Source organism: Heptranchias perlo, chromosome 22 (assembly GCF_035084215.1).
Source record: "Heptranchias perlo isolate sHepPer1 chromosome 22, sHepPer1.hap1, whole genome shotgun sequence".
Classification (NCBI taxonomy): Eukaryota; Metazoa; Chordata; class Chondrichthyes; order Hexanchiformes; family Hexanchidae; genus Heptranchias; species Heptranchias perlo.
In genome coordinates, this window is record NC_090346.1 from 35732148 (window position 1) to 35748436 (window position 16289).

General features: G+C 38.2%; 1 protein-coding gene across 2 annotated transcripts in view; it reads left to right on the forward strand.

The window, feature by feature from the left end:
- Window positions 1-16289, forward strand: part of snx29 (sorting nexin 29) — a 594171-nt gene that overhangs the window by 438265 nt on the left and 139617 nt on the right. For both annotated transcript variants that reach the window (XM_068003253.1, XM_068003254.1), the window contains one exon: window positions 1770-5149. In XM_068003253.1, the coding sequence (XP_067859354.1) occupies window positions 1770-1896 (127 nt within the window). In that variant the 3' untranslated portion in view covers window positions 1897-5149. The remainder of the gene's footprint in view (window positions 1-1769; window positions 5150-16289) is intronic.

Sequence of the window (16289 nt, forward strand, 5' to 3'; positions counted from 1 at the left end):
AGTGGGTAGCACTCTCTTGCTTTGAGTCAGAAGGTTGTGGGTTCAAGTCCCACTCCAGCAACTTGAGTATATAATCCAGGCTGACACTCCAGTGCAGTACTGAGGGAGTGCTACATTGTGGGAACTGCTCTCTTTTGGATGAGTCATTAAACTGAGGCTCCATCTGTTCTCTTGGGTGGATGTAAAAAAATCCCATGGCACTTTTTGAAGAGCAGAGGAGTTCTCCCAGGTGTCCTAGTCAATATTTATCCTTCAACCAACATCACTAAAACAGATTATCCGGTCATTATCTCATTGCTGTTTGTGGGAGCTTGCTGTGCGCAAATTGGCTGCCACCTTTCCTACATTACAACAGTGACTATACTTCAAAAGTACTTCATTGATTGTAAAGCACTTTGGGACGTCTAGAGGTCATGAAAGGCGCTATAGAAATACAAGTCCTTACCTTTTCTTAAATATATAACTTAAACCTTTGGAAACAAATGGGGAAACAGTGTGCATGACCGAACTGCACCCTGCCTTACACAGAGGCAGCCAAACTAATGAGACCTGCAAGATGTACAATTGTAATGCAATAATTTTTAAAACTCTGCTGAGGATTCAATGGAGGGCGGGGGTGGGGGAGGGGGGGAGAGAGAGCTTTAATTAAACTGTTCCCTATCCCCAAATTCACACTGACTGATTTGACAGCTGTTTTGTATTTCTGACTCAAATTAAAAATTCTGATTGCACACGATTTATTTCTGTTTGAATCAGAATCATTAAGCTGATTCAACAAAAAGCTGATTGGAATCGTTCCCATCAGATTTTTTTATAAAATATAATGAGACTGGTCTGTTCAATCCTAGTGCAACTTAAGAAACCCATTTCGTAAATTATATAAATTTATCAGCCAATATGACAATAAATTGTTAAAATTATCCATTATTTTGTACATTTGTTCTGTTTGTTATATACCCTGAATAATGTTTTCTAAAAAGATGTTCCATTCAATCTTGTGATTTTTTTTTTTATGGTGGCGCTCACAGTCTTTATATCAGTGCACAAACCCAAGTTCATGCCGCAAATGGCCAAAAAAAATTAGAGGGAACGTTGGGCCTGATCCGGACGAAATTAATCTTAAACCAGCGTAGAAGATCATGGAAAACCCGAAAGCAAGTGGTTTTGGGCGTAACTCACGTTTAAAATTCCCCAGTCTTTTGCGCTGGTTCGGCAGATTACGCCGATATTACTGGCGTAAACGAGTGGAAACTCGACCCCCCTCCATGTTCAGCTGATGTCAGGTGAAGTTTGTTAAAGTTAAAAAATTTCATTGCACATCAGTTGGAGTCATACTACATTTGATTCAAAACAATGCAAGACCAGCTACCCGAGGTAGTTTCACGCCATATCTGACAAACGGAATTGTACTGAGATGCACTGCCAAACTAGTTATATTTCAGATTCTGTGACAAAGCAACATGTAGACCATGTCAAGTGGATGCACACTTGCCATATAACTGGTCTCTTGTAGTGTGCAAACGTGGCTACAGAAAACTCTGATGAAAACATTTTTAATTAGTAATTCTCGCTGAACTATTTTGGCAGTAGTATCTTCAAAATGTCAGTGTTCTGAATTGAAAGTTGTGAACAATTCCTTAGAAAAAGAGAAATGTCTTTTTTTGTGGTTGCCACGCAGTCACTGTTAACTGTGACTTACCACGTGCTTAGATTATTAAAACTTTGGTATTTTCCAGCGAACTAGTAATTTGTTGTTTTTATCTCCGCAGTGATGTACAGCCAACTGGGGAACCTGTGAGTAAGACAAGGTCAAAGGTCGTCTCTAAATTTTCTAGATTGAGCAGGACTCACCACAGGGAGACACGGAATCCAGAGCCTCAGAGTGGTGACTTATGACCTGCGAACTGACTAAAGATTCCAGCATACTTCACAGCTGCCCTTTATTTGAAACGTCAGTTCACCTTTCAATACACAGCTGAGTTAAGCAAAGGAAGATAGAGCTGCAGTGTTACTTCATGGGAAATGATCTGGAAGACTGACACAGTCTCATGTGTCTTGCATTGTTGGTAACTTGGAATGCATTATTCGCTTTAAAGAACCATTAATATAAAATAAGATTCCCTTTCACTTGCACAGTTTGAAATGTTTACAGTCTGTATTGATTATTTATTATGGTGGCACAATTTAAAGATTTGTTTGTTTTTTTGCCATTAATTCCTAATGCCCTTTCTCAGTCATCAGAACCATGTCAGCTACTTAGTGTTCATTTGTCGAGCATTATAAAGGTCACTCCTTTATCTCTAGACAATATCTGTGGGGGAAAAAGGATTCCTGTACCAGATTACAAAGACACTGTTAGCACATTTCACACCATTAGATGCCAGAGACTCGATCGGTGAACATAAAACAGAAAGAGTTTCAAGTCAAATATAATTTCTTGACAACGAGAGGTGCTAGGTGCTGTTTCTCTCTTCCCCCACCTAAAAAAGGTTTGAAAAGAAGTTTTATTTTTGTAATGACAAAGAGATCAATAAGAATTGGAAACCCATAGACTTCAGATTCAGCTTTTTATGTATAATACGCACAATTTTCAAACTCTGAAATGCAATATAACTACCTGATCCTTGTCACACAGTTCAATTCCCAAATCAGTTCCTTAAACCAGTTTTCATTTGCTATTGCAAATTTGCATTGTCATAGGCTGTGAACCAACTGCAGTTTGAAACTTGTAGCCAAATCGTATTAGAACATCAGTAAAAGTCTTGTCAGTTGACACTGATTCTTCTGAGAGCCTGGTAGAGAGCAGAACAGTAAAAATGGTTCTACACGCAAATAATAAATAACCCAGACACGGAGATATTAACCTTGACATCTTAATTCTTTGTAAAATTTTTAGGAAGATAATATTGGCTTTACATTTTTACAATTTAGAGTAGGGAGGAAAAAGCAGAGTATAGGTGTCACATCATCAACTGTTACACTGAGCTACCACTGGCACTCAGTGCTCCAGTCACCATTGCAAGTTGTTGAAGGCGTGATTTAGGCATCACAGTTTGATACACTTTAATATCTGCCAATGTAATGTCTAGTTTTTTTGATCTAGGGCCATTAACAAACAGTAGTGTTTTTCCACAATTAAACAGAGTAGCCTTAAACTTAATATTGGGAGCAAATAAACCCATTCTTCAAGAACAGCTCAAAAATTTAAATCTGCCAATACCATTTTTTGAAAGTAATAAATTAATGCCTGTTTTCTGAAAATAATACTGTACATTAGTGGTTATTTCTGATAATGGGATATCAGATTATTAGATCCATCTTTTTCTTGATATTTTCAGGTTTACAATTTTATTCTTGAGTTTTTTAAAAATTTAAAGTATATAAAGTTCATTATAACTCTCCCACTTACAAGCAAATGCTGGAGTCTGAGGAGATTTTCCTCATCATTGTGCGTATACAAATTCTACCAAAATATACTTTGGTTGTTGTGACTGTTTCTCTGAAAGTTTACACTGTAAATGTGAATAGCATGAATTGCAATGTCAGTCACAATTTATCTTAGATAACACACTTGCCAGAATTACCAATTAAGAATTTCTGGGAATAGCATCAGACCACAATAAGCTTTTACTCTATTTCCTCTCTTCCTCCAGCTCCCAAATTCCTCGAGTTTCTAAACCAAACCATGGTTAAAAGTGTCATTATCAATACTGTTAGCAGGGCCTTTCTGTTCTACATTCAGCTCTGTGCTATCAATCTGCTTCACTCTTACTCATAGCCCACTTCAGCAATGGCACCTCACCAATCCATTTTCCTAACATTTTAACAGTCCATGCTTCTCTTATCTATTTTCACTAAAACCTGACTATCATCTTCCCTCACATTTTACATTTATCATCCAACACGTTTGTGAACTTGCTTACCCATTCAATTGAATGCAGTCTTGGTGAAAACAAGCTTAAGTCCAGTGACAGAGAAATGGAGACAGAGCAAACAATGAACAGTGCTGACATTTTCTACATACTCTTTTGGTGATTAATTGCTTAGGAAGAAGTTGAAGCCATTGGCTCCCGTGTTAGCATCTGTTCAGTTGTACATGAAGCAGATTAGACATGATATTAAACAGATTAATCTCTGTCCTGTCAGTGTGTGGAGAATGAAGCATTCAATTTGTGTTTAGCACTGCTGTTATTTTATTTATTTATTATTAGAAATGCATTGGGAGAAGTATTTTATTACAACTGCCTTCTGACTTGGTCATTTATAAGATGAAACAAATGCTACATGGACCAAAATGTGTTTTGGGGAAAAATACAATGCAATTTTCTTAACAGCAGAAGTGTATACATTCAGGACACTCAGTTCAGGGTTAAGCAATAGTTGTGTCAAAAATCTGAGATGTCCTGTTAAAAGTTTTTTTTTGCCCATGTGACCACAAAATCAAACTTAAGAATAATTAATAAATATGCATGATCATAATTAAGTGTAAGGTGCTGAACATTTTGTTATATTTTCAGTATTTCATCTTTATAAAGTGACCTTTTTGCAGTACTGAAACTGTTGGAGAATCTCTAATTGGTTGGCTTGTGAAGTTGTATGCACGGATTTGCCATGTTAAAATTTAACACTGCCTATAACATCATTAAAGAGTGAGGAAAGCCTAAGGGGTGGACTTTCTGTTTCAAGTATTCTCTCCAGCCCTGTCTTAAAAAAAATAGAGAGTAATAAATACATGTCATTTTTCATACAATCACAGAGATAGACATTTTGGGTTGCCTTCCTTACTCGGCTGCTGTGGTCAATTCAATTACAAGCAGGAACCCTGTACGTTCCAGATCTCGAACAGTCACTTCAGTGAAAGTAATGATCAACCTGGGACCTAATCCAGAGACACTCAATCACAAGAAAACATTCCATTGGCTGGGTACTGCTGCAGACTCAAAGGTTAGAAAGATTCCCAGAGCCAGGCCATTGCAAATTGGCTCTCAGGTTAGTTCAAAGTTCTGGCCCCTAATGAAGTGATTGGACCCATTCCAAGATGCATCCAGCTCTTCCCTGTAACATATGTCAATGGAGTGGCTGAGGAGGGGAGAAGATCCAGAATGGTGGATCGACATCAGACAGCAGAGTCAATGATATTTTATGAGAGGTGACCTATATATTTATTGCTATATCTTTTAAGGCCAAGTTAAAAGGAATATTTTGAGCACAAAGTACTCCCCTATTAGACTTGTAAGCTTCATCTGCATTGGAAAGTTTATTTGCTCTAAATGGCTTTATAATAAGCTGGGAAAATCAGCGTAAACTGATACAAGATCAGATCAGCAAAAGCCACGAGTCACTGACTGGAAAGGAAGTTTTCAGAGCAAAAGGATGAAAAGCTTTAGTTTGTCTCTGCAATATATAAACTAACCACTTCACTGAGTGTGACATTTTGTGACTGAAAATTCCTGAGTCACCTCATTGACATGCAGGCTAGTTTTGTCTGTGTTTAGTATCTGCTGATGATTTCACCTTCCAAAAACAAGAAGCCCCTTGGTTAATGTTGTCGAACACTATTTATACAATGAATGGAACTGACTGCATAACATACAAGGAATGATGTCATCAGTAGATTTTATCCAGTCAGGTCCATAAGTTGTATCAGTGTGGGATCATGCTGGCACCCACAGAGAATACTATTTATATAAGTCAATTTTAAGAAATGTTAAGTAACTCTTCATCATCATGTTCAGCTTAAAGTATGCATTTACTATGAATACTGTACAAAGGCAGAGTGATAACTGACAATGTCTAGTGATGTAGTCTGAGGTAGCTATTGCTATGGCACATTGATGAATTTATTGGCAATCCACAAGGGGTGGCATAAATTTGGTCATGGGCCTACTTTGAATGAAGGGTTTGTTTTAAAAAAAAATATTGTTAACATTTAATCGGATCTTTTAATCTGTGCACAGCTTTCAATTACTAATGATGATTTACAACCACTCTCACAATGGGTGTTAGGTTTAAAATAAATCAAATGTTCATGTCTAATTGCACGTTCTGATCTCTGGCAGCAATAATTTTGCATTCAGGAAACCAACTTTGATGCCACACATATTTCTTATTTGCCTCTTGGGAGTTGGAACATATTTGACTTCACATATAAAGGCCAGCTTTTAGTTTAACCTAAATTTTTATGTCATCTTTAAGTTTGGTGCCTGTAGTTTCTGAATAAAATTGAGCTATTGACTAACAAAGCTGTTGGGAAGAAATTTGAAATCAGACCCTGAATTGGGGCAGCTTGATGCTCGAAGCTGCTTTTAATCCCGTATTGTCTTATATTTGTTTATTTTTTAGAATAAATGTCAGTGGTTTTAAGACATTTAGCATAGTGGATGGCAAACGATCGCCTGATGTCTAAACAGGGAAATTAAATTAAAATAAACTGAGAACATTCTGAGAGATTTTTTCCCTAGCTAAGTGCACAAATATTCATCAGTGGATCATTTTGAAGTGTCAAAAGCTTAATAGTGAAGAAGTAGCTTGTAAAGTTAACCACAGCGGCCTTTACATTGTAAAAATCTGCCGGGCACTAAAGGGCCGATTTTAACTCCTGATGAGAGCAGGTGGCAATCCCATGCAGGAGTCTTCACCGCAGGCCCAGCAGATTTTAACTGCTGGGCCCTATTTGAATGCCGGCAGGGAAAGTGGCAGCTGGCGGGGGAGGGGAGGGGGAAGGAGGGACAACGAAGATCAGGCAGCCACCGGCACAGAGACGGTAACTCCAGGAGGTGGGGGACATTGTGAGGGTCTTGCAGATGGGGGCTGGAGGGGGGTGCAACAGAGGCCCAGACTTCCCTTATGCAGCCCAGAGGAATACTGCTCCTCCTAGCCCCAATAAGGAAAGTTTTTTAACCTACCTCTCTGGCTTCCCGACAGATTTACTTGGCGAGGGTAGGCATACTCCGGTGTGGGTTAAAATGCTACCGGGGCCATATGTATGTCCTGGGACCTGGATTTGTATTTATTAATGAGGTTCTTGCCGGAGTCCAATGGGAGCCGAATCTGCCGATTAAAAATCAACAGCGTTTAAATAGAGAATCAACAGGAAAAGAGCAGGAAATGTAGCTGTTCCATTTTAACTGCTCCTATCCCCCCTTTCTTTCCAGCCAGGTAGGGAGAGTTAACATTCCCCCTTGAGTATTTATTGCCAAAGGCCGGACCTCATCATTGAAGTTTATGTTTGGCATTTTTCTTTTTCTTCAAACTTTTTTAAGGTTAATTTGTTTGCACTGAAATATGGAGGGTTGGCTGTATGGAGGTGTGTTGGGCCATTTTCTGCCACTTTGTCAAATTGTCCTTTTTTTAAAAAAAAGTCATTCTTATCAATGTGATCCAGTCTTTTCCTGTTAAAATTTCATACCTAATTGACTACAGTATTTAACAAATAGGGAGAGTTTTTTTCCCTTTGGCCATTTGGTAGCCATCTCAGCTGCTAATTTAATTGAACACAAAATACTGCTGTGCCGCAATATTTTGCAATTGTTCCTTTTCCGAGGATATAAATGAACGAGCAGACTCCTGCTGTGTTGATACTGGTGCAGATTTATTCTGAATCTCAGGCCATGATGCTAAAATGAAAATGTTACTGTGCCATAATGTAAAAATGGAATTTAATTTCATTTATTAATTAACAAATACACATGCATTAGAAAAATCTCTTGATGAGGAAAGCAGCGTGCAGACATCTTTAATTACAGTGCATCTACTTTTATTGTGTTTTTTATTTTCCATTTTTAACCCCTTTAGTTAGTTTTATAAGCAGTCAAACAGTTTGGGGAAAAATGGAGGGTGAAATTGGTTTTAGCCAGCAGCGTGAAGCTATGAGCCAATTGGCAACCAAAGGAAAAGAAAACCGAGAGCAGTGTAAGACGGGCTGCCGATTTTGGTGTGAGCACTAGTGAACACCAGTTTCACCCCACCAAGGAGTCAAATGGTGCTAGAATTTAAAGAGGAGACAAATTTTTTTCTTTAACCTCTTTTAAATAGAAGATTATTGCTCTTATGCAAATACAGAGAAAAACACTTCTCGTCTTGTAAAGTCAATAAAAGAATGAGACTAATTAGAAATTGACAGCAGGTCAGATGGCATCTGTAATAAGAAAAGATGGGTTAACATTTCAGGTGAATATCTTTTTTTTGCAGAAGTGTTCTTGAAACTTTAACTTTCTTTTTACAGATGCTGACTGACAAGCTGTGTATTTCCGGCATTTATTTGCTTTTATTCCAGCATTTGCAGGTTTTAAGAAAAATTCTGTCTGAAAATGCCCCTAGGGAATCCCCCTATGCAGTGTTGTGTGGTTGCACTTCAGTTGGGGAGTTTTTATAGATACTTTTATACATTATTTAAACTTTTGCCTTTTTCCCCCTATTTCAAAAAGATTAAGCAACAGAATTCTGTTGAAGATTTTGGTTACTTACTTCACAAAGAAAGCTCAAGGTTGTTCCATGGAAGAGTTATTCTATCATTGCCTTATTTGATTTTTTTAAGTGTTTTCAAAGTGTGATGAAAATGCTGTACATCTGTGTTGTTTAGATGATGTGTACACTAAAACTGTTTTATTAACTGGACTTCCTCACTACTTCATTACTTTGTTTTCCTTAAAAAAAACTGAGTAAAAGGAAGCTTGATGTGACAAGTTTCCATTTTGGACCAAATTAATTTTACATTTTACTGCAACTGATTGAGGAACACAATGATGTTCTTGTTTCTCCAGATTTGAGGAGGAGCCAAATAATTGAACATGAGTGTACCGACCTTAGTGAAAATAATGTTCACCTGGGCTTGAAATACTTCACTTTTATAAATGCAATTTAAATGCCTTTCAGTACAAATATGTAATTATTTCATGCAATCATTACATGTATTTTAAGGAAACCTACATATTCAGCTTAGAACCATTGTCTTCTGTGTTTTTTTATCTTCAGTCCTGTGGGAATCTGCTTTACTTTGCCGTTCTGTGTTGTATTTGTTTGCATGATGCATACTGTGCAATAATATGATGTAACTTCTCTAATTATGTTGATTTTTACATATCATCTTTCATTCGTATGATTTAATGGAAAGTAAACTATTTTCATTTCAAATTTCAGTTTGTGTGAAGCAAACTTTTTACTTTGGTTTAAATTCTTTTGTATTTGTGCTCATAATGGAGAAAAGACAGTTCCCCATTTCACAATTAGTGATGGTACTGGGCTGCATCAGTTTGGATATATAACATTTCTAGGATGATACTGACCTATCCTACATTATCCTCGGAAGGCAGAATTACATGTGGTGCAATTTGCCATTATGCACACTTCCAGTAATGATACCAGTAACTCTTCAACACATCTAAGCATATTGGGACTGTTATTGTAAGGAGTCTATGAAATGATTGTGCATGACATGCTGTGTTCTATTTAAATATATTGGGTCACCTGATAAAGTGGTGTTTTACGACAGAAATCACTGACTAGCCATAGATATGACTACGGCAACACCATTTTAACCACATGCGCTAATTTTAGTAGAAAACACTTTACACACAATACAGGTAAATATTTACTTAACAAACATCTACCACCGTTCAGTACGAAACTTCGCAGTCTTTCTCTTTCACCAAACTTTGTAATTTTGGTATGAATTTATCAGACGCAGCACATCTTGGTGCAGCTTCTAGGTTTTTATCCAGCAGTTGCGAGCAGTTCTTTGACTTCTTCAGAGTAGTGGCTGAGAATGTTGACCCGCACAATGAGATACACCAGACCCGCCTCTGCTCTTCACCCAGTACGTGGTTGGATGCCGCTTGCCCTGTGTCATGACGTGCCCTATTGGAGTTGCTAGTCATTGGTTGGCCATGCTTGGTTCTGCTGGCCTTGAGCAGTTATTCCGATTGGTCAAGCTGAGCATGGTGACAGCTCCGCTGTCCATACAATGCTACATATGTTCAGCATTTTCACCCGTGTTACAGACCATTTAGTAGATGACCAATAAACAGTAACCAAGGAAGTAAAGTACACACAACGGTCAAAAAACACACACACACTCACTGCTTGTTGTTTTACGAACTGCACAAAAAGGTCAAAGTGCATGTGTGTACGCCATGCAAATATGAACATTGAGATCACATGCCCAACGACTGTGTCTATTGCTCGTTCTTTACTTACTAATCAAAACTGCAATTAGCCACATCTGGATTCTCAATTAGCCACATTTGGCTGGTGGCTAATGTATTGGACAACAATGTGATAAAGGCTGCTCACACTGTGCCTACATTCACCCATAAATTATTCCTGGTGTGCTGCACTGCCTTGCGATCTTAAGTCGAGTATGATCTGAGCAGCCCTTCCATAGGGATGCTATGTGAATTATCAGCGTTACAGTTCATGTAGCAGAGAACAGCTCGATATGCTAGAGTTAAATGCCAAGTTAAAGTAGATTTTTTAACTGTCAACATGTCTACTAGGTATCATTAAACCTGTCAGGAACGACTTTACTGGAGACACTTAATATCCTTGAAGGAAACCAAGGTTTTATTTTCATGTTTCTCAGTGAGTGGCACCAGATGAAATGGACCTTGTAACCAGTTTAACTTACTTTATTTAAATACAGATTCTAATAGGTAAGGTGGGTTGAGTACTATAATCAAAGTCAAAGAAATCATTTTTGTAGATTACTTTATTAGAAAACTATACTTAATGTTATTCTGGAAATGTCTAAGTGTCATAAGGCTGATATTTTATGTATTACTTTGATTTGTTAGCTATCTGTTCCATTACTAGACTTGAGATAATTCAGTAATGATAGTTAAAAGACTTAATAATTATGTAAGTCTTCCTCATTCATTCAACCTCCATGTGTAAATGAATAGACCATCATCTCAATACAAAAACAATTGAAATTCAGTCCATTTAAATTTGGCACCCTATTGGTTAGAGTGTAAAATAAAATTAGTCAAACTCTGACATTGCACACAGAAAATCAAGTCATAAAACCACATCCAAAAACCAGCAAAGTTGTATCTTGAGTTGAACTTATCTCAGAAAATGATGGTGTCAAAATGTGTCTGTCAACCAAACCTGCTCCATTCAGTCTATCAATGATTATCCTAGAATTCCCTCACACACCAACTGTTGATAAACTACTTTAGTGATCAACAGGTGCTGTGGGAGAGAATTAAATGTTCTTCAGCAACCTTTCCTGAAAAAGAAAATTGCACAGTGTTGTTAAATATCTCTCTAAACCTCAATCACACTTCTCGACAGATATTAATCCAGCTTGTTTCCAAAAGTGTCAATTTACCTCAATTCATCTACCTTCTCTGGGAGTTTCTTTCACATCTCCACTGTCCCCTGGGGGGGTGGGGGGTGGGGGTGGAGGTCTTTTTAGCTCAAGAATTGTGAATTTTGTACAACTGTCCATTAGTCCTGGTTGTTATCCAAGATAAATAGCTTGTTTACTTCCATCTCTTCTATCCCTTGGATTATTCTGAAGATCTGTATCATGTGAGGTAGTGAAAGGCGCTCTATAAATGCAAGCTCATTCATAAATTATGTTCAACAAAATAGGTATCAGAATGCATCTTATTCTTCAGCCATCTTAAATTACATAAAAATAGTTAAGGGTCATTCATGCATGACGTAGGCACATGGGCCAATAGAAAAAGGCAGCTACATACAGTGTAGAGATTTTTTTAATATTAAACATCATTGTCTTGATTGCCTATTGTAGGTATAAATGTCCTTGCACATAATTCAGTTCTACTTCTAAAGTTCCCTCCATGCCTTTGTTCTCGTTCTGACTTGCTGTTTTTGTTTTGTTGCGTGTTAACTTCCTTATAACTCAATCTCTTCTGCTGCTAAACTGAGGTGCGATTGCAGAATAAGATCTATGTGTGCCGCAAGGTGGGTGAAGGAGAAAACCACACGATTAATAAAAGAACTTGGGTCTCACTGTAGTTTGATGACTACCTCCTTGTTTGTATGTTGAGGTTGAAGTACAAAGACTTTGGCAGGCTGCAGTCTGTACAGCTGATGAGGTAGTTTGGAATATCTATGTGTATACTTTATTTGATGAAATACAAAATAAAACAAGCAGGGCAATATCCTGTGGTGAAATATCAGCAGTGATGAGTTACAACTTGGAAATGAGAGACCTCATACTGCTCAAACTGAACCATTGCAAACAATTTTATTAAGGAGCAATGTATTGGGGTCATTAGACATTTGACCATTGATGTTGAGATTATAATATAGTGCAAAGTGGTTCTGGGTAGCTGTGTTACACGTACTTCATTTGTACTCGTTCATTTTTAATAAGATTCTGACAGCAGAGTTTTAGGAATTGCTGCTTAATCATTTAAATGAAAAACATAATGAAGTGTAGAACCTGAAAAATTCACTAAACCTTAATTACATTTTAATGTGTTTTCCTATGAGCAAACAGCAGAATGTCACGTCCGTGTTCTCCATTTTGGCAGCTGTTAAGTTCTTGTTTTGACGATGTGGAGCGATGTGCATTATGAAAGCAGCTTCAATTTCTGCCAGCTGTAAAGGTCGTGTTTGAACAGTCTTGACCTGTGCAGCCAAAGCATAAAACTGCCCTTAATTTCACATTGGAGTCCAATCATGGTCAGAGAAGTCCCAAGAATGAATGGTGTGGGCGATGCAAAAATTTGCACTAGCATATTGCTGTGGCAGAGAAGGTAGAGAGATTTGTTCTGTAGTTGGCTGTACTTTATCTGACCTGGGAATGCTAGATGCTGCCTGGAATGTAAAGTGTTTGTACCCTAGCACTGACATCTTTTGCTTTGATGAGCTCAAAAATTCACCCAAAATATTTTCAGGCTTTCAGTGATGTTATAAGCTTTGCCAGCAGCCCAAACAGGAAGCTCGGGACTCCAGTGTTGAACTCTGCAAATTTATTTCCCCATAGAATTGGGGGGTGGGGGGAAGAGAGGGGGCAAAAAATCAGCCACTTCTGCATTATACAAAGTGAGGAGAGCCACAAAATGAACTTCAACATGGTATAAAAGAATCAAATTGCAACCCAGAAAGAGCCACTCCCTTTCCCTCCTGCATCGTTGACTTGTGGACCATGAGAAGGTCAGCCCTGATGTCTAGGATTCCCAGTCTTGACATTTACCTCCTAGTCATCCAGCTTAACCTGCCTCAGTGTTTATTTAGGTTTCAGTGTCACTCAGGAACAGAAGGGAGGTAGAGATTCTAGTTTCTGTTACTTCTAAGTTTATTTTTAATCATTTAATATTTCAGCATCATATAAATGACCTGTTTGCTTTTCTCTGTGAGAGTCTGGGCCATTCTTCCCGGACGATCCATCTGCCCTTCTATCCCTTGCCCAGATTAACTGGGTCTTGGCGTTCCTGGCCAGCCGCTGGCTCCTCTTGCCCAATGAGAGTAATTTTATCCCTCTTTGAACTTTTATAACCCACTTGTTTACATCTCAGGAAGGGTAGTTTTCCTGACTTAAGCAGTTCTTCATGCAGACTTTTCCTCAACTTCTGCTTATTCAGGGGGATGCTGTATGTTACTTCCCAGTTCCGAGAGTTTTTTAGATCAAGATCCAGACATTACCTCATGCACGGTCAGAACATTCTGTCTTTTTCCAACCTACACGTTATTTTCAACTGTGACACATTCTTTCACATTTTTGTTACAGCAACTTCTACACAAAATAAGCATCCAATTTCAGTAGTTTCGACAAGTAATTGTTAATACACAATTATTTTGCCCGAATATCTGCTCCAGTCTCTCCAGCTATCCGTTAATAGAAAAAGAAGAGGTGAGTGCTAAATCACTCTGTGCACATGGAAAGCAGATCCTCTGAATACAAATCCTGCTGCGGCAGAAACCCTGACGACCACCACGAGATGACACAGCCCCATCCCCCTCCCCCCCGGTGATGCCTCTCAAGATGAAGACAACGCTAACACTACCAGGCTGGCTATCGCACATAATGGACCAGGATCAGAAATCAGTAACAAAACCCAGGACTCTACCTACTCCATTGATGCTGTTGCACCCTGGAACGTAGGGACTCCATCACCACACTTTTAACCCATTTGAGGGCTTCTGTCAGCAATTCAATGTGACCCATTACCACAGTAGCACCATCATTGCTGCCCTGGTAATCTACCCTAGATGTAGAAAAGACATTTGATGGAGTGGAGTGGAATAATTTACCGATACCACTTCTACATTGGGTAAATACGAAAAAAGATAAATATCCTACTGTGCTGTTTTACCTATTCCAGCTGCTAACAGCAATGGTCCAAGCCCAACAATTCTGGACTCTCATATCTCCAAGTTCCTCTGGGCATACAATAGGCTTCATATCTGCATGAAGCATCTACAGCTACCAAAACAAGAAAGGGGACTTTACCTCTCAAACCTCAGACATTATTATGGGGTGACCCAGATCCAAGGGAATGTGGCCTGATCCCTGACCTTCCATGGCTTGAAATCCAGTAATCCAGAGGCCTGGACTAATAATCCACAGAACGTGAGTTCAAATCCCAGCAATGCCCACATCCTGAGAATGAATAAAATTTTAAAAAACAAATTGGCAGTCTAGGAAATTATTCCATTCTCATCTAATGAGAACAAGAAATCACTGAAAAATGTGAACTTTAAAATAAGCATCAAGGAATCTTTTGATATACAAATTTTGGTGTCATAGAAATTTAGATCTGTTCAATCTATTTTGATTTTTGCAATGTGTACATTTTATGAATATTTTGTCAGACCTTGGGGCTTGTTGCTCAATTTGAATGAGGTGGCCTGATTGTTGCATCTGTTCTTTGTTTTTTTTCCACACAGTGGTGTTGCAATGTTTTAATTTGGTTTGAGTTTCGCAGTATGGAGCTCTCATTGCATCTACAGAAAAACACAACCTACATAGCTACTTATTGCTAACAAGGTGAATCTTAATGAGAAAATATTGATTTAAAAGTTGTTTTGTCACTTGGGGAAACTTCCACTGAGGCTGTACTTTTGAAAATACCTGTGTCGTAAAGCTGGATTAATTTATGTTGAGGGACTGTCTGAAATCTGACTGACTGGTCTAAGAACTTTTCCCTTGTTGTTTTCATAAGAATTATTCACAATTTAATTATATTGTTCAAAATGAATACTGTGTTATGAGTGATGATGCAATTAGAGCATTGTGTGGCCAGTAATGTAGTTGCACATACAATTTTACAAACACAAATGGTGACCCTTTAAATGTACAAAGCAGTTCCCTCATGATACAATTCAGAAAACTGAACAAAGCTCCTTCTGCATTCTTCTCCAGTTCCAGTATAAATCTCTTAATAGTTGTATAAAACAATAAAGACATTATAACAGAACAACCAAAATCTAAGTATAGACTTGGCTCTGTAAAAAAGGTTGTGTGAACAATGGATCCGAAAAAATAGAATCAGTGTCAGAAATCTGAATGAGATAACTTACAATTTCCAAAAGATTTGGCAAGAACGCTTGATAACAGAAGTCCTATTTATTTTTTAGCCATCTGTGTTGATTTTATGTCAGCTTTCCAAATTATCTTTAGAAATTGTATTATTTGTGCTTTTTAAATCTCCCCCCTCCTGAACTGCCTTTTTCATGAATCTGATGAATCTTCTACTACTACCAGTAGCAGTAAACCCCTTTGCCCAACCAGCCATTTGTGATGTATGTGCCTGCTTAGTGAATTTTAATGGGCTATTGTGTCAGAGGGCCATCACAACAGAGTCCGGTCATAAGAAATAGGAGCAGGAGTAGGCCAATCGGCCCCTCGAGCCTGCTCCGCCATTCAATAAGATCATGGCTGATCTGATCCTAACCTCAAATCTAAATTCATGTCCAATTTCCTGCCCGCACCCCGTAACCCCTAATTCCCTTTACTTCTAGAAGTCCTGGTCCTTACACACCTCCAGCAAGGGTCACTAGTTAATTCATGTTTCTCCTCCCTAACCTGAGACAAGGTCAATTGTAGCACTCCACTGCCACCTGAGATCAGCTAATACACCAGAGACCACAAATCGAACTAGGGATCTTTCAGGCCAGCACGGCTCTGTATTACACAGTATAATTACCAATTGAGGCACTGGGGGTTATATTCTGTTTTTCTAATTATATTTTCACACAGGACATTTTACGATGCCAAGGCTAGGGTGACCATGTCTATACATTGACTTTAGCAGTTTTATTTCATAAATTTAAAATATAAATTGTATGCAATCAGAACATTAATGGGCTAC